Below are 19,250 nucleotides of genomic sequence, written 5' to 3'. Positions count from 1 at the left end.
CCCCTGCCCTTTTCTTTTCTCTATTGCTCTTCATTCATTTGATTTAAATATATTTTTACTGTAGGACAAATCTTTATTATAATGTGCATGCAGTACAATTAGTTTCTGAAATATCAACCATCTTACAGTACTGTATATATTGAATAATATTACAGACAAATATAATCTTTCATTAATTATCAAATTTGGAGCGAAATACCATCAAATTAATACTCTTTGCACATCACTAAAAATAGCATCATCGATCGAATTAAATTGAGTCCTGAGAGCACCTGAAGAGGTTGGCATGCATTGTGCCAACACAGATTTACTAATTCTCTAAGAACCTTCCATTAATTAATAGTTGCATCAATATTCTACCATTATGAATAAGAAGGGACCAACTGATCTTCACATTATAAAAAAAAATGAGCATGTGTGACGGACTATTTGTGATGAGAATGACTATTTGTGACGAGAATGAGCTCATTTTAATAGAAAATAGTCATTTTTGTTGATCACAAATAAACAGTTTTCTTGTAATGTCATCTGCCAATTAACCGCTCCATAGACCTAGCTAGGGTTTGATGAGATTTTTTATTTTAATTAAAAAATGAGTTCAATATTTAATTTAATTTTTAAGAACAGACTCATCATGATATATGATCACTATTTTGGTATTGCATGCGTTAAAAGCATCACTACTTATACTTCAATCAAAATTTGAAGTCATAGCTCTCGGGATAAATGCTACTTTAATTTAAAACAATATTTAAAGCAAGCTTGCAAGATGCATGCATGGGATTATCCCTTTACAGCGTAGTTAATGCAAAAGCAGGATGATTTTTTAATTTGTAGCCGTTTAGATGGCAATGGCATGCACGCCTGTACTCCAATATATATACTATGTTTTCCCCAAGGCAATTGAGTCTTATCAGTGGTAACACAATCATGCAATAACATTCCAGTTTTCACGTTCTTTAATTTATCCCCATGCATGCATGCGTTATATTCCACGTGATCATGTACACATGTAATGGACACCATGCATGCATAAACGGTAACAATATATATATATATATATATATATATATATATAGTTAAATATCAAATTAGTTTCCTACGACAAAAATGAATTAATAGGTCGATTCATAAAACATCTCCTTTAAAAAAAAACTTCAAATCAAGAACTAATTGGTTGGATTTTGTTCTTTTTATTAACTTTTCTTTCTTAACAATCATGGTAGATGTAACATTCCAGTGAAAGGCTCAAACTACGTAGTTTATACTCTAAAAAGACTAATCAATGATATAATTAGAACCCTATTGAAATCTTATAAAGAGTTAGAACTTTTCATTTCTAAATAATGTGTGATCTTATTCATCACCTACTATTATCCTTATCATATAGAGTATCACAGTAGAAATAAAGAAAATACACAAAACGCTCTAAGGCCCCTAGCTAACTAGTTCCATATAATATATATAGAGAGGGTTTATGTCGGGTTTAGAATCTAACCCCTAATATCTTTACTTCATTAAGCCCTAATTGGGCACGTCTACACTTCGATCCACATGACTATGCCCAAACCTTTTTAGTGGCAACATAATCACGTCATAATATTCCTTTCACGTTCTATCTTTATCCCCATGCATTATGGATTATGATGGCAGAAATAATTGCCATGGAAAAGAAATGGTAAAAAATTATTAAATATAATAATAAAAAAAAAAGGGTCAAAGATCAAGCCAATGGCAATATCACCAATATACAACTGCCCATTTTCAGTTTTCGATATGCCTTTCTTACATAATGCTCCAATTAACTTTCAGCAATTTGCTTCAGTCTGTTCAATGCAGGACAATGACCACACAAGACGGCTTTATTATTTTTACTTCATAAAAGATAAAACAAAGATATAGATGATTCTAATTCATGCCCCACAGTGTTCAAATACCAATTCAAAATGAGTCACTGCTGCTTGCTAGCTTATTGGATTCTCTCCATTGAAAAGAAAGAAAACAGATGCCGCCCCAAGATATGAAAGCTTTATTTCCTAATGGCCAACACCATCCGAATAAACAAACACACATAGGTCCCCCTCTTGCCCCTAAAAGCAATCCAGTAATAATAGTCTCGTATCACTGATTCTCCCTCCTCTTATTATGCACAGTTGAACTTACTTTCTCTAGTCCCAATGTATTTTTTACCGATGAAACAAATATCAGTCTTCTTATTATAAACTGACACAATTTTCTTTGCTGGTGGGTTTACAATTGTCCCTCCAATGCACTGCGAGTTCCAATGGAGATTTTCCAGTGCTTTCTTTTCCTTGCTTCCATGTTCATTGTAGTGGTCTCAGGCATTGATCCCTACTCGGAGGCCCTTCTGAGTTTAAAATCTGAGCTCGTAGATGACTATCACAGTTTGAATGACTGGCTTTTGCCTTCTGGAGGGAACTCGGTACCTGGAGAAATATCTGCATGTTCTTGGTCTGGCATCACTTGCAACAAGAACAATACCTTTGTTATTGGTCTCGACCTGTCTATGAAGAATCTTGCTGGTGTGATGTCAGGGAAGCATTTTGATGTCTTCACTGAGCTTGTTGATCTCAACCTCAGCCACAACTCTTTCTCTGGGCAGCTTCCTGCAGAAATTTTCAACCTCACCAGCCTAAGAAGCTTAGATATCAGGAGAAACAACTTTTCTGGTCACTTTCCTGGTGGAATATCTGGTCTCCGGAACTTGGCTGTGTTTGATGCCTTCAGCAACAGCTTTTCAGGGCCATTGCCTGTTGAAACTTCGCAGCTTGACTATCTCAAGGTTCTTAATTTGGCTGGAAGTTATTTCAAGGGGCCGATCCCATCAGAATATGGTTCTTTCAAGAGCCTTGAGTTTCTTCACCTGGCAGGAAATTCTCTCGGTGGCAATATACCACCAGAACTGGGTAAACTCAAAACAGTGACCCATATGGAGATTGGCTACAACACTTACGAAGGAAGTATTCCATGGCAATTGGGCAACATGAGCGAGCTTCGGTATCTTGATATTGCCGGTGCAAACCTCTCTGGCCCAATACCAGAGCAACTCTCCAATCTCACCAAGCTGCATTCACTTTTTCTCTTCCGAAATCAGCTAACTGGACTGATACCATGGGAGTTCAGTAGAATCATGCCTCTCACAAGCTTGGATCTTTCCGATAACCAAATTTCTGGGCCTATACCAGAGAGCTTTGCAGAGTTGAAGAACCTGAAACTGCTCAGTCTTATGTACAACGAGATGAATGACACTGTCCCTGAAGGCATTGCAGAACTCCCATCACTCGAGACTCTTCTTATATGGAACAATTTCTTCTCTGGGCCACTTCCACAGAGCTTGGGCAGACACTCCAAACTCCAATGGGTGGATGTTTCCACAAACAATTTCATAGGTAGCGTTCCTCCTGATATATGTTCAGGAGACATGCTGTCGAAGTTGATCTTGTTTTCGAATAAATTTACTGGCAGTCTCTCACAATCACTTTCAAATTGTTATTCACTTGTTCGTCTTCGACTTGAAGATAATTCGTTCTCAGGTGAGATCCCTTTAAGATTCAGCTATCTTTCCGATATCACTTATGTGGACTTGTCGATGAACAAGTTTACAGGAGGGATTCCCGCAGATATATCCCAGGCTTCCAAGCTTCAATATCTCAATATTTCCAACAACCCAGAATTGGGAGGCGTAATCCCTTCACAATTATGGTCCTTGCCACATCTTCAAAACTTTTCAGCGTCCTCTTGTAGTATCTCAGGCAATCTTCCTGCATTCCAAGCTTGCAAATCAATTTCTGTTGTCGAACTGAACATGAACAATTTATCAGGAAATGTCCCGAAAAGTGTTTCTAATTGCCGGGCCCTAGAGAGGATGGATTTAGGAAACAATAATTTGTCAGGCCAGATACCTGAAGAGCTTGCAAGTCTTCCTGCTCTTGGTGTCCTAGACCTATCACACAATAGTTTCAATGGCCCAATACCTGTAAAGTTCGGCAGTTCTTCAAGCTTGGTACTTCTGAATGTGTCTTTCAATGAAATCTCTGGTTCCATTCCCTCCGAAAAGCTATTTAGATCAATGGGTAGCAGTGCATTTGCTGGAAATCCACAGCTCTGTGGAGCACCCCTCCGACCATGTGCTGGTTCAATGGCAATTTTGGGAACCAAAGGCACAGGTAAGATTATTTGGGTCTTGCTACTGTGTGCAGGGGTGGTTATATTCATTGCAGCATCGGCTCTTGGTATAGTTTATCTCCAGCGAGGATTTAAAGGCCAGTGGAAGATTGTCTCGTTTCCTGGACTCCCTCGATTCACAGCAAACGATGTTTTGAGGAGCTTCAGTTCTACAGAATCCAAAGAAACAGTGCAAGCACCTTCAGCTTCAGCATGCAAAGCAGTCCTGCCTACAGGTATAACAGTTCTGGTGAGGAAAATCGAATGGGAAGCTAAGAGAATGAGGGAAATGTCAGAGCTCATAACACGAATGGGAAATGCGAGGCACAAGAATTTGACTAGATTGCTGGGATTTTGCTATAATAAGCATTTGGCTTATGTATTGTACGATTACTTGCCAAATGGGAATTTAGCTGAGAAAATAAGAACGAAAAGAGACTGGACAGCCAAGTACAAAATTATAGTTGGGATTGCAAAGGGACTTTGCTTCCTTCATCATGACTGTTATCCATCAATTCCTCATGGAGACCTGAAGTCGAGTAGCATAGTGTTTGACGAAAACTCTGAACCCCATCTGGCAGAATTTGGGTTCAAATATCTGCTACAGTTGAATAAAGGTTCATCTCCAGCAGTCTCCAACAAGGAAACAGGTACGCATTGTTCTTTCATCTAGTACATCATGTAGGCTGATCTGAGGATTCTTGTCTATAAACAGCTTAGTCCTTTGTGTCAAACAAACAAATTAGAGCTTTCGCCAAACATTCAAAGATTAAGGAGAATGTCTGAACGACATGTATATATGCTTTATACATATAATTAGTGGAGTGTCAAGAATATTATTCCTTGGCAATCACAGAATACAATCGAGAATAGCAAATTACTTATACTATTTTCGAATATAACATCAAAACCAGTCGATTTTTGCCTACAGAGACAATAAAGGCATGTGGAAGAGATTCATTCCAGTCTGATATATTTCTCTCTTGGCCTCTGTTTGCTTCATTTACAGTATTCTCATAGTCTCTATTCAATAGCTAGAAATTAAGCTTAAGGTATGTTCACTTATGTTTGGACAGGTGAGTTCAATAGTGCAGCCATTAAAGAGGAGCTTTACATGGACGTTTACAACTTCGGAGATATCATTCTGGAAATTTTAACCAATGGCAAGTCGACAAATACAGGAACAAGCTTCCACAAGAAGCCAAGGGAGGTTCTTTTGAGAGAAATTTACAATGAGAATGAAGTTGATTCCAACAATATCACTGTGCGAGAGGAGATCAAATTGATTCTTGAAGTTGCTTTTCTCTGTACAAGGAGCAGGACATGTGATCGGCCATCCATGGAAGATGCACTGAAGCTGTTGTCAGGGTTGAAGCCACAAGACAATAACATGATCACCTCTCAATCAGGGAGGCTATGATTTCTGTTTGTTACATATTACCATATTAAAGCAAAATTACTAATATGCAAATAGTTAGCTGATAAGAGTGTCTGTGCGTAGGTATTTGATTTTGGTCCCTATATAGCTTGCCTTTTTGTCATAAATATTACAACTGTTTTGCTGTATAATAGTGGCCTATAAGGTTGGTACCCTTCAGCAATCCTCTTGGTGTTGGCCGTTGTGGGGGACGTATTTTATTTATTTATTTATTTTTAATGAATGTTTTCACTTATTTTATACCAGGATAGTTTCGAAGGATTTTCCACTCCCAAACAATTTAACTTTTTCAATTAAACTCCAAGGAGACTTGTCTCTTCAGAATGACTCATCTTTTCAAATTCCCATGGAAATCTCAGTTCAGGTTACATTCCGTTCAACTGATAAATGGATTGAACTGTAGGAGGCTATACATCAGAGGTTGAAGTTGTTGCCGGAGGTCCATTTCGAGAGTCATGATGCACAATAACATTATTCCCAGGAGTGGACAAACAAGCAAATTAGACTATTCATCGAACTTTTTAGGCTGATAGGGATACTTTATAAGCTTTGAGCAAAACAACAAAAGGTCTACATGAAAGGAATGGCACGAAAAGCTCTGATCCTGATAGCAGAACAGTTAAAAACCCTGTAATCACTCACGCTTACACCCCAAAGATAATCGAAAAATTCTGTTTTAATTTTATTTTTTGCAATTTTTTCTTCAATATTATAATCGGAACAGAATATGGGTGGTATGAAACTAGGACAGTATCAGTCTGTTTTTTCTGACAAAACAGGTCAATCGTCGGTCCTCCGACGTTAAGAACGGAAACAATCAATGATTCGGTTCACCCCGACTAGACTAAACCGATATGTTTGTAATATTAAAGTGCTAGAAATATTAGACTTTGTTAGAAATATTCGACTCGGTCCAAATGACTATGATTCAATGACTTCTTATTGCCATGTCTTCCAGTTACGGTTTGGAATCTACACACTCTTGAATATGACTCAAGACCTAGTTGAAAAAACCAAACCATCTGAGTTCCTCATCCCAATCCCAAAAAACAAAACTCTACCAAGATCAAATAAAAATAACATCCAAACTGACTGTACAACTTCCAATCACCACCCTCTTATCCAAGTAGAGGTCAATATCAATCTCTAGTGCAAAATAATATGATAAAAAAACAATCATCTTTTCAATTTGGTGGTTAGAAATCTGGGTTAGTATTAATTACATGCAGGATGGAGTTTATACTTTGATACCAAATCACCTTATCAGTACAGGAATGCAAAACAACCAAACATCTCAAAATAAAAGCATTTCAAGCATTGGTCATTGTTGAAGACTCAAGTTTGGCAGCATCCCTCTTATCTTCATCTTGGGACAGAAGAATATCAGGTACCACCTCGATATCCTCTGCAGGCTTATGGAATAAGAATGGGAGATGAATACAGTATGCAAAGGAAGATAATGCAGCAAGGGAAAGAATACATGAAGAAACATTATGTTACGTACCTGCCATAGTTGCAGTAATCGGAATAATAAAAAATCAATCACCACAACCATGCAAAACAGCTTGCCTGCCCAAGCTCCACATGAGAGGTACCTAGCAAACAAATTAAGGCCATCAACGACCACATAAATTAGCCAATGTGTTTTAACAACTAGTTGCTTTAACAGAGCGCTTGAGCATCCATTCAAATGAAATACTGTTAACATCATACCGTGAGAGCCGTTCTAGAAGACTTTGATTTGAGCATTTCAGGGCACGGTCATAGACAATCTCTGTCCGTTTCGCAACATCATGCCAATTATAGAGCTTCTTCATCTATAAGAAAATGAAGAAGCAAAATGAACAAATTGGCCACTGTACAAGTAAAGTTTTTCAGAAAGACCAAAGAGCATTTAAATAATGCACTCACACGATTGTGCATTACTTGTGGGTCAATCGTGGGAAGTATAGATATCGCCTTCTTGATTGCTAGTACCATATCACTAGGATCTGGCTCTGCAAGCACAACCATGTCATCCGGTAGAACCTATGAAGACAGAAGGGTTTAAGCTAAATTAAAGTGTGCAGGAACTCAACTATTCTAATAAAGACGTCGTTTACAAGAGAGTGAAGTATTTATAATATCAACCAAGCACAGGAGAAGCATCTCATTATACATGCCTCTGGAACCCCTCCGACACGTGTGCTAACTGTTAATAATCCACAACTAGCAGCTTCTAATATGGCTATGCAAAAAGCTTCTGTTAAAGAACTGCAAAAAGGGAAAAAATCAGACCAGACAAATAGACCATGTGTTCTCAAAATTTGCAAAAATGGCATGTTTGGGTAACACAAATTTGTCATAACTTCATTCCTAAACATCATTCAAACACAAAATACTTTCCTATCTCAAATTTTAAATGAAATAATCATTACCTAATCATTACTCAAACACAACTCAATACAACTTTTACAAACTTCAAAACAAAAATAATATTAAAAAATTATATTCAAACAACATTTTAACCTTATCTATTCATTTTCACAAACTCCAATACAATACGTATTTTAAAAAATATTTTTACTCTACTTTTTCTCTCTCATTTCCCAAAACCTGATCTCAAACAAATTCTCATGATTCTCAAATATTTCCAAACATTCTTGGTAGCCAAACACTTGAGCATCCAGTCAATGGTTATACGTGTATCATATACAGAGCTAAACAGAGGAAAAGTATCATCCATTATCCAAGACTTATTTACAGATTTTTGTGGCTCATCTCAAGAATTGGTGGTTCACAAACAACTTAAAGTTGAACCTTGGGGAAAATGAAAGGGGAAGCCTCATTAGTCTATCAAGCAAATCAAGTAGAGATAAAGGTTCATCTTGTGTCACTGTTCCTTTAATTTTTAGCAAGGAATTAACTATATCATTTATTTTTTGTACATTTCAGCAATTTATTTGACATGAATTAACCTTTTATGGCCTCTTTTATAAACTTTTAAAGAGTTGGCACTAAAAGAGTTGGCAGACATTTTGGAATTCTCTCCGGACAGCTTCCAAGTAAATAAGTGATGGGACTCTGAAAGAACAACTCTGAGAGTCTTCACCATGATTGAGGAGACACCAACAAGGCCGTTTAGGATTCCATCAGGTATGAAGCAGCCATCACGGATCCAAAAAAAAATCACCTTGCAATAAGGATCAGCACCGCAGACCTCTACATGGGAGTGTTGGCTCATGCACTATTTTGTTCCTTTGACATGGGAAGATGGATGGCTCATCTATCTTTAGCTGCTATGTATAATAAAAACTTGCTCTTTCTGACTACTTTCAAGAGCAGATTTTATGCTACCTTTTTCTACTCCAGCACAAGTGTCCACAATTCCAAATGCAACATGGCATGGTCTCATTGATGAATGGTTGGCTGAGGAATATTAAAAACATTAGGCCTCGTTTGTTTACACAAATGAGATGAGATGAAAGTTGAAAGTTGACTAAAATATTGTTAGAATAGAATTTTTTAATATAATTTTTGTTTTGAGATTTGAAAAAGTTGAATTGTTTATTTTATTTTGTGTGGGAATTTGGGAAAGTTGTAATGATTAGATGAGATGAGATGAGATGGTTTCTAAAAACAAACAAGGCCTAAGATTGAAATGTACTTATGAAATGAGATGGTTCCTCCCATACATTGTTCATCTGAAAGAGATCACAATTTTAACATTCTGAAAAGTATATGTGGAACTTGGAAGGGAAACCTGGGCAACAAATTAAAAATAGCATGCAACAGACTTACCTGTTACAAATTCAGTAACAATGTTATTATACTCATTTGTGCAGGGTCAGAGATACTCTTATTTCTCACTTTCTACAATTGTTAAGTTTTATTAGAAAAATTAATTTAAAAAATTTGCAATCATTATATCCAACTATAGAATGAGCAGATATTTTGGCTTTACAAACAACCATAATTTCAAGTAACTATCTCTAGCTACAAAATTGAGTATACTTCTTAATGTAAAAATAAATTAATATGGGAAGAACTTCTAAGAATAACTACCTGTTTAAGAATATATGGCCAGAAATCAAGACAGACCGTACTTGAGCATGGGGTACAGCACCCAACATTTCAACTCGATCTTGAAGAGAATGCTTCTCTCTCATCTGTTCTAACCGCACCCTTTTGGGTCCATCTCCTCCAACAATGAAACGGACCTTAATACAGAATTCAAATTTCAACAAAAGGCAATCTCCTTTTCATATAACCCAACAATTGAATAAAATCCCTAATCCTGTAAAATGAACACCCCCAACCCATTACAGGGTGAACCCTTAATATATATCTCTTAATGAGTTCATTGAGGATAAAATAATGTATACAAACTAGTTATAGATAGGGCACATCAAATATATGTTGATTTAATGAATCCAAGGTATGATCTTTGAAACTTGCTATCAAAAAGTTGTTAGGCATTCTTCCTACACAGAATTGCTAATTTACAGAGCTATGGTGCATGGAAATATCCAGCTCACGGGCATGAGTGAAGAATTTGAGCAGTCATATTTCACCCAATCAAGTGATACTGACTCTACAATCTCTTATTGACTTTATAAATTGCTAATAGAGAAGCAAGGATCCAATACTTACAGTGGGCATGGAATCAGTGCACAGTTCATGCAATTCCCATATCAATGAATAAAATGAAACCAAGTATATAAGCCAACAAATCTGAATTGAAATCCAATAACAAACGCTAGGTAACTCACATTAGGATATAAACGGCAAACTTCTGGAATGACTTCAACAAGCAAATCAGCACCCTTCCGATAAACCAATCTACTAATCACAACTATAACAATTTCGTTATCACTAGGCCGCTCCAGGGCAGGCTTGAACATAGCAGTGTCAACAGCATTAGGTATAACAAAGACCTTTTCTGGTGGTAGACCTGAACGTAGCACAGTGTTTTCTTTGCTTGTATGAGAAACACAAATGGCCTGACTTACATCTGCTAAAGTAAACTGCAATACCTTGTTCATGTGGATGCTTCCAACATCACCAAAACCATAGAGTGAATGATCAGTAAATACAACCCTGCAGCCCATGGTGCGAGAATGCATCAAAGCTTCATGACAAAGAGTTGAAAAGGCTTGATGTCCATGAACTAGTGATATTTTTTCTCGAATAAGGATAGTCCTTATAATTGGAAGTGTCCCATAGAAGGTCGGTAATGTATTCTGCATAAGAAATGGTTTCCATGGTACATAGTATACTTTCAGGCCACCAGTCATATATCTCACCCCAGAACGATTTCCATAGGCGTGAGTCATAACTACCACCTGCACAACAGGGTAAAAGAAAGTCTTTGTCACCAATGGCCACGGGAGGAGGAAGGAGTAGAGCCAACAAATAAAATGACACTCCCTGACCTTGTGGCCAAGCTTCAGTAGGCATTGTGACAGATAGTATATGTGATTCTCCACACCACCAAAGTTGGGATAGAAAAAATCAGAGACCATGAGTATTCTGTGCCTTTTTGGTTCCCCCATTTAGCATTCGATTTGCCTGCAATAATGATAACCTTTTATTTGTGATATGGCATTCTGTTCAAGCATACAATGAGGAGGTATACTACCAGTAGACGATACACGAAGTTATATCATATCCAAGATATGTCTAACAAAATTAGTATGAGCATTTATTATTCCAAGGCTCTAGGTAAGGAATAAGTATTGGGTACTTTTGGAATATGGGCATGTAGTGTCACACCTTATACCTGGGGGTGATCCCTTTAACCTGAAATCCACAATAATAAAAACTTAAATGCAAAAAGTCCTCCAATATCTAGTGTCTAAAAAATTCTTCTAAGTAGGATAAACTAAACATTGGCAAACTTTCTTTTAAGTCATACAGATCCACTTATGACACTTTGCACTTATCTCACCTTTCTCCTATATTCCTGTCACGTATCATCTATTCCAATTGTCACAACCATCAATCATCTAAAAAAGATGATAGAGATAAAGCGGTGCTTCCACTGACTCAATAAGCAACAAACCTATACTTATGTGTAAGCATGAGCCAGTTACAAAATGCAAAAAAAGACAATTCTAAAATACATGGCAATGGCATTTTCAGAAGCATTTCATTACAATAATAATGTATACAAAAGACCTTACGCACAAGCGTACTGAAACAACATCAGAAACAAATACAGAGGCCATGTTTAACCCCATGGCAGGGTTATGTATCCTGTGGATAGCTAAGAAGAACATAAATCACTTTGTCACCAAAGTGATTGCACTTAGAACAGAGGCCACCATTTTACAACTGTGGCAAGGTCAAACATCAGAGGCCACCATTTTACACCCATGACAAGGTCAGAAATCAAAGGCCACTATTATCTCCCGTGGTAATGCCCGTAACCATAGTAGAACAAAATTGTATACCTAAAAATTTTTAGATGCAATGTCATATTCGAACAAGTACTGAGCATATAAATATTATATAAGCAGATAAAAACTTTAGATTTCATTATTTACATTTTAGGCAATAGAGGAACATGGTAAAAAAATTGCTCATGTTAACACAAGCATGATAAAATGTCAGATTTCAAAGTTCAGATACAAAGACTAGTGCATAAAATAACCGAGACTGTTTTCATAACGAAATATGCAGGTTTTTCACAAAATTAACCTCAATCAGTTTTCGAAAAAATCTAGCATAAGAGCGCTGCTTACCTGACTTTTGCAATCTACTACCTAAGGTTTGAACTCGAACAATAGTAGTGTAATGACCTAATCCAAAAAATACCACTAATATATTAGTAACTCATTCCAACAAAACGCCATTCTAACTAACAAAATTCTAAAGTCCGACTATAGCTCAATATGAGCCCATAAACAGCCCATCAACCAAAATAGTCCAACATGGTGCCTTGGGTTTCTAATGACCCGGGCACAATGCCCAAAACTCGCTACTTCATCAATAGATTAACCCAAATTCCTTGGATTCGCTTAAAATTCACCACAACGTATATTACCATTTACAATCTTACTCCCGATACATCAGAACGCCAACCCACATTTTACGTCCATCCCCTCCTCCACTCACGATTGCACAAACAGGGGACTCTCCGAACACAAAGCAACCATGAAATCACTCAACCTGCAATTTCCAGCATACAAACAGAGACAACCCAACTTCCAGTGGGCACCAAACGTACAATTCATGGAAATTACAGTGCGACACTGCGATTACAAGAGTAACACTAGAGGGTACCTTAACCAAAACTCGTTGCAGTGGATCCGTCGAATTCGGGAGCGAGGTCGAGTCTAGGGACGTTCGAGTTTCCCTGTGGCATTGAAAAAGAGGTTAAAACCGAGTTCGAGATGGTCAGGGACCACACGGAGAGAGAGAGAGAGAAATCGGACGGGGATAACGAGATCGGACGGGGAGAAAGAGAGAGAAAAGCCGAGACATTACCTTGGTGGCTGGGCGGCGCGCTGGCTCCGGCGGCCTTCATTCGTCACCCAGGAAACTAATACCGGAACGGGGAGATCAACAGAGACTTAGAGAGAGAGAGAGCGAGATAGAGAGAGAGAGAACTCAAGGGGGAAAGAGCGCGCGCGCGAGAGAGGGGGAGAGAGCGATAGAGAGAGAACGCGAGAGTGATGGCGGAGGGATAAATGTTAAGTTTAAATAATAACATTTATGAGCAAATGCGTTGACGTGATTTAATATAATTGTTTTAAAAAAAATAGAATTTATTATTAAAATTTTTTTAATGTAAATTTATGTTTTATTACTTTTTATAAAATAATTATACGACGATCGTACAATTTAAAATTACGAATATTTTTTTTCATAACAAACAGACCAGTCGCATACTCGCGTGATGTGTATAAAAAAAAAAGATGTGTATAAAAAAAAAAAAAGAGTAGTTCATGTTAATTTTCAATAATATTTTATTAAAGAAAACGAAATTGTCTAAAATTATTTACTTTACCTTTCAAATGATTTTGGATGTATGGTCATTGAGTACATGCATTGATGGCATGGCTCAACAAAAGCTAGCAAAACTCTTCAATAGATAGATAATTGATGGTTATTATGGGGAGCAACATATTCTGCTGCTTATTTCAGGAAAAGGGTTTGTTTTGTGGATGACATACCCACAAGATGCAGAGTACAATACATTAATTTTTCTCCAACATAAAGGAAAAGAAGAAGAAGAAGAAGAAGAAGAAAACCACAATCTCTCTATATTTTCGTATTGACTACAAAGCTGGATTATTATATTTTGTATGTAAGCCTAAAGCCTAAAAATCTTTTGATGAGAAATGGCAAATAGATCAATAAAAATTAATAAAAGAAAAGGAAAGAAGATTACAAACAGCTTCTTTCACCATCGGTCTCCATCTTCCTTAATAGCTTACACACATGACTTGCTCCACAAGTCGGGCTTGTTCAATCTTTCACAATGTGTTTTTAAACCGTGTAGTGTTGTTGGATCGTTTCAATGTCTAGGCCCTTCAGCTTCACAACCGAATCAACGTGCCCCTTGAGAGTGTGTAGCTCCCTCAGCCTGTAGATTAAGACGAGTTTAATTTGGACGGTGTTTCTTGTAGTTTAGGCATGGGGGTTTCGACTTCTTAAGTACTACTTCACGTATGTAATCAGGGATGACTTAAAAATGGTGCTGGTTTTGCAAAGTACCTGGAAACTTCAGCTCGTCTCTTGGCCTGCTCAGCAATCTCGGACAACTCGCTGTAGCTGCTCTTGTCATTGAAAAGTTGTTCAGGACGTTGGAGACCATGAAGTGTACGTTGAGCAGTTGCCCATTGTGCCTCCCTCTCACCCTTTCCATAATCTTTTTTTGTTGTGAAAGCAGTCTTTTCATCATATACATAAACAAAGAAATTGCAATTATTTTTCTAGACCATGAAAAACAACTAAATTGAATACTATTATTCATTGGCAGAACGTGTAGACTTTCGTAGTATTATAGAGTTGAGTAGTTAAGAACCTTGTTTTGGAGCATGTTATCCCAGGCCTTTCCGGCCAATCCATAGCGGATGATGAACTTGAGGATATCAAGCGGGATATATGTAATGATGCTGTAGATCCAGATCACTCCTGCCCATCCCCATCCAATGCCATGGATCCTAGCAAAGCCCCAGTGTGCATACACAGCGATAGCAGTGGCCACCTTATTTGAACAGGTGGGAAAATTAGGACAAGATAAGAGTAATCATGCACAAGCAAATGGTAAGAGTAGATTCCACACGGTAACAAATAAAAATACTAACCAACTGTGCTGCAATGAAGGCAGCAACAAGTAAGAAACCAGGGCGTTCCACAAAGGACCAGCTCCTTGATCGGGTTACAAAGATGAGTGCTTGACTAATAATGCTCACTTGAAGGTAGATGGCTGAGTTAAGTTCTTCCGGGCTATCAGCAATATGCCTCACGCCAAAAGTTTTCTACAATGGTTAAATTCTTAGCATCCATTTTCTATATACAATTATATTGATATAAAAGTAGTTTTTCACTCTCCAGAGAATTTAGTGTGATCCACTTACTGAGAAGAAGTCTGTGTCATGTGCTAGATGAAAAAACACCACAGTCATGATGGCCATGTAGGTCCCGAGGATAATCCCAGTGGCAAAGATTTCCTTGAGCTTCCATGAGTCAGGCACAGGAGATGGCTTCACTCTGTCCTTAGAGATGGTCATGATGGTTCCATCATTCAAGATTGCAATGATGAGAACCATAAAAGGAGAGAAGTCAAATTCCCATATGAGAGCAACAAGCATGAATCCCAATACGATACGTATTGTGATAGAAACAGCATAAATTGTGTAGTTCTTCATCCTTTGGAAGATGGCCCTGCTTGTCAATACAGCACTCACGATCACACTCAAACCTGGCTCTGTCAAGACAATGTCTGATGCACTCCTGGCTGCATCGGTAGCATCAGCCACTGCAATACCAATGTCTGCCTTCTTGAGTGCTGGGGCATCATTGACACCATCTCCGGTCATCCCACAAATGTGCTTCCTTTCCTGAAGCTTCTTAACAATCTCATACTTGTGCTCTGTATGCCCCAAATTTGAATTTGTTAATAGTAGTAGGCAATGAAATATCTCTATTGTTCTCTAGAGAGGTTAAAGGATAATTTTATTACCAGGGAAGACCCCGGCAAACCCATCAGCCTTTTCAATGAGCTCATCAATAGGAATAGAGGCAATGGACTCATCCTTGCTTTGGCCAAGAAGAGAGGAAGATGGATACATGTTGGTGCCCATGCCAAGCCTTCGGCCGGTCTCTTTTCCGATCGCAAGCTGGTCACCAGTGATCATCTTAACGTTGACACCAAGCTCAAGTGCCCGGCGGATAGTCTCTGCACTATCATGCCTTGGAGGGTCAAAGAGGGGCAAGAGACCCAAGAACTCCCAAGGACCTCCAGCGCTCTCCTTGGTCTTCTCTGGAACAGTCTGAAATGGAGAGGGCATAGCCCAATTCAATTCAGCTAAGATATTTTACTCGTGCAAGTCAAAATCCAAAAAGTTGGACACTTTTAATTAATTAATCTACCTGTCGAGCAACTCCCAAGGAACGAAGACCTCGTTCAGCAAAATTGTCAATGACGTCATGTGCCTTCTTCTTCACATCCGCTTTTAGCTCACAAAGCTCAATAATCTGATACACAAGTAAAATAGTCAGAAATCATACTTGAACTGGAAGAAATAGTTTTTCTAATGGAGTTTATTGAATATTTGAATTGAAATGCTATAATGATTTAAGGTGGGGTTCTCTACTTGCTCAGGAGCACCTTTGCTGCATCGGTGCCAGTTTCCATCATGGTCAATATAGGTGATTGCAGTGCGCTTGTCCACAGGATTGAAAGGCAAGAAATGCACCTCAGTGATTCCTGCTCTTGCCTGCAAAGTCCATTGTTAATAAATATAAACGAATAGGAAGTAAATCAGCATCAAATGCATCCGCCAAAAAGAGGATAGAATCTTGTACCTCCTTAGGGTCGCCCAACATGCCAACAATCGAAGCATCAATGGCATCTTGGTTTTCAACCCGGGAAGCCCTAGCAGCAAGTAGGACTAAAGTATCCTTATCTACGTCTTTTGGAAACACCTGTGGTTAGAAACATACCAATGTTAAGCAATACGATTAAAGCATGTCGAATACTATTTTTTTCCATTGGTAAATGATACTGTTTGGCCTTCTCAAGTCACCAACCTCAATCAGGCTCTTATCAACAGTGAGCTTGTTGAGAGTGAGAGTCCCTGTCTTGTCACTGCAGAGGACATCCATCCCTGCCATCTCCTCAATGGCCGTCATCCTCTTAGTGATGGCACCTTGTTGTGACAGGCGATGAGACCCAATAGCCATGGTCACGGACAAGACTGTTGGCATGGCAATTGGAATGCCTCCAATGAGTAGCACCAACAGGTTGTCAATACCCTCTCTGTATGGCCTGTGTTGGATCAAGTATATCACTATAATCTCAATAACCATGCCGATTGCAATGGAGCAAATACAGAAGTTACCAATGGCTGTCAACACCTGATCAAATAAACAAACACCCAAAATATTAACTAAAAAAGAAAAATATTCAGAAATTGTATCGTGCATTACTATTAGCTAGTATACCTTTTGGAAGTGACCAACTTGGTTGGTGCTGTCCACAAGGTGAGCGGCCTTCCCAAAGAAGGTATGGACGCCGGTGGCAATAACAATAGCCTCAATCTCACCTTGTTTGCAGGTAGAACCTGAGAAAACCTCATCTCCTGGGTTCCTGGTTACCGGTAGGGATTCACCAGTGAGAGAAGACTGGTCGATTTTGAGCGGATCACCCTCCAAGAGACGGGCATCAGCTGGGACGATATCTCCCAACTTGATGCTGATAAGATCTCCTGGTACTAGTATTGCTGCATCTTGCTCAGTCCACTTTCCATCTCTCAACACCTATAAATTGAGTAGTTTGTAGATAAACACAAAATAATCGTTTCTATATCATCTTAACATTAAATGAAGCAGCAAGTAGTGGGCATATATATCTATGGATGGACATGTATATGTACCTTGGTTTTGGGAGCAAGGCCTGCCATCAGAGCAGCTGCGGCATTGCCTGCATTGTTTTCTTCAATGAAGCTGATAGTTGAGTTGATAATAAGCAACACAACAATACCAATAAAGTCTTGCCAATCCGGTGGCTTTCCCTGAATTGTTCAAAGTATTGTCCATGATTATGAGTGAGAGAGAGTGAGAGAGAGAGAAAGAGAGCGAGAGAAATTCGTGAGTATTACCCCTCCATTGGCCAAAGCTATGGCCATGATAGCAGCAGACTCCATGACCCATGATAGGGGTTCCACATGAAGCCTAAGAACTTGAGAAGCTTACTCTCTTTTTTCTCTTCAAGCTTGTTTGGGCCAAAGATTTGGACCCTCTTCTGTCCTTCTTCTGTTGTCAAACCGTCTCTTGTACATTTTAGCTGCTCGAAAACTTCTTCGACCGGGATTCGCTCCTACACACACAAAATCCATGAAATTAACAACTTATTAATATCATTAACTTCAAAAATAAATAAAATCACATGTCCAAAAAGTGAAATAATATTAAAATTCTCATAAACCTGCCACATTTTCCAAGTTCATCTCGTCCAAAAATATTTTCATAAAAATAAAAAGGTGTTGAAAAATAATCTTATATTGTCTATGGATAAAGTTTTTTGCATGTTTATAAGAAATGAACAATCTTCTCTTATAGAACTGATTTAATGAGATGAGTTAGGCACATGAATTTCTTCATGGTATCAGAGTCTGACACAGGATGAATGGGGCCCACACTACTTATCCTGTGATAAGAATCAGGAAAAATACTGGCTTGCACGTGAGGGAGGGTATTGAGGAATAATCTCACATTGCCTGTAAATAAGGTCTTGTGCATGTTTATAAAGAATGAATAATCATCTCTTATAAAACTGGTTTTATGAGATTAGTTAATTCTATGAATTTTAAAAAAAAAAAACGTAAAAGTAGAGGGAATAAAAAAAAACTAGAAACTAATAAAACCATTGATGAATAAAAAAAATATATATATATATATATATATATATATATATATATATAATTACACATTGGAATGTATGAAAGCTATTGGTGGCTGATAAAACATTAAAAGCAAAGACCATTCATTTGACATATTTAAGCCACAGGGTTTTTAATTATTCATACATAAAACAATATCCAACAAAAAAGGGGACCATATTCAAAGGAAAAGGCCAATAGTAATGAGAGAAGAAAAGGTTATTTTGCTTACAAGATCAACGTTTTCGTTCTTCACATCTTCCAAGGAGATGTTTGATCCGGAGGCCATAGTGAAAGCTAGCTAAAGAACCAAGAAGATCACAATTGGTAGTTGAAGAAAGAATATCGATGGTGATCCTCTTTTCTTATTTTCTTTTCAAGGAAATATCCTGGCCTGCTCTCTACTTTCTCTAGAGAGACCTAGGCCTCCTCGTCCTCCATCCAAACAAAGAGTTGGGAGGGAGATCAGAAAGATAGAGAAAGGAGAAAGCAAGAGATCAGACAAAGATCAGAAACAGGATGAATGAGAGAGA

General features: G+C 38.0%; 2 protein-coding genes and 1 pseudogene across 5 annotated transcripts; 1 reads left to right on the top strand and 2 right to left on the bottom strand.

The window, feature by feature from the left end:
* Positions 1–2,029: 2,029 nt before the first annotated feature.
* Positions 2,030–5,846, top strand: LOC121244390 (leucine-rich repeat receptor-like protein kinase TDR). The gene is made up of 2 exons (XM_041142451.1): positions 2,030–4,835; positions 5,262–5,846. The coding sequence occupies exons 1-2, from the start codon at positions 2,285–2,287 to the stop codon at positions 5,603–5,605; spliced, it is 2,895 nt and encodes a 964-aa protein (XP_040998385.1). The 5' UTR covers positions 2,030–2,284; the 3' UTR covers positions 5,606–5,846.
* Positions 5,847–6,712: 866 nt separating this feature from the next.
* LOC121244391 (phosphatidylinositol N-acetylglucosaminyltransferase subunit A) lies at positions 6,713–13,204 on the bottom strand. Of its 4 annotated transcripts, XM_041142453.1 has the most exons (11): positions 13,094–13,204; positions 12,890–12,962; positions 12,651–12,775; positions 11,038–11,173; positions 10,375–10,947; positions 9,668–9,822; positions 7,786–7,876; positions 7,535–7,651; positions 7,337–7,440; positions 7,128–7,218; positions 6,713–7,035 (listed from the first exon to the last, which is right to left on the bottom strand). In XM_041142453.1, the coding sequence occupies exons 4-11, from the start codon at positions 11,155–11,157 to the stop codon at positions 6,934–6,936; spliced, it is 1,353 nt and encodes a 450-aa protein (XP_040998387.1). In that variant the 5' UTR covers positions 11,158–11,173; positions 12,651–12,775; positions 12,890–12,962; positions 13,094–13,204; the 3' UTR covers positions 6,713–6,933. The 4 variants fall into 4 exon arrangements, with proteins under 4 accessions (XP_040998387.1, XP_040998386.1, XP_040998389.1 ...); XM_041142452.1 differs by lacking the exon at positions 12,651–12,775; XM_041142455.1 differs by lacking the exon at positions 12,651–12,775 and having other exon boundaries at positions 6,713–7,028.
* A 645-nt stretch (positions 13,205–13,849) lies between these two features.
* On the bottom strand, positions 13,850–19,232 carry LOC121244906 (annotated as a pseudogene).
* Between the last annotated feature and the right edge of the window lie 18 nt (positions 19,233–19,250).

This window comes from Juglans microcarpa x Juglans regia, chromosome 8S, assembly GCF_004785595.1.
Source record: "Juglans microcarpa x Juglans regia isolate MS1-56 chromosome 8S, Jm3101_v1.0, whole genome shotgun sequence".
Classification (NCBI taxonomy): domain Eukaryota; kingdom Viridiplantae; phylum Streptophyta; class Magnoliopsida; order Fagales; family Juglandaceae; genus Juglans; species Juglans microcarpa x Juglans regia.
The sequence above is the reverse complement of the archived record's forward strand: the minus strand, read 5'-3'. Positions and strand labels throughout refer to the sequence as shown.

Coding starts and splice junctions, on each gene's coding strand:
- LOC121244391 (XM_041142453.1), bottom strand. CDS start 11,157: ATGGGGGAACCAAAAAGGCACAGAATACTCATGGTCTCTGATTTTTTC. Junction 7,877..9,667: donor GGCCATATATTCTTAAACAG/GTAGTTATTCTT, acceptor CCCTTTTTGCAG/TTCTTTAACAGAAGCTTTTT. Junction 7,036..7,127: donor GATTACTGCAACTATGGCAG/GTACGTAACATA, acceptor TTATTCCATAAG/CCTGCAGAGGATATCGAGGT.
- LOC121244390 (XM_041142451.1), top strand. CDS start 2,285: ATGGAGATTTTCCAGTGCTTTCTTTTCCTTGCTTCCATGTTCATTGTA. Junction 4,836..5,261: donor AGTCTCCAACAAGGAAACAG/GTACGCATTGTT, acceptor ATGTTTGGACAG/GTGAGTTCAATAGTGCAGCC.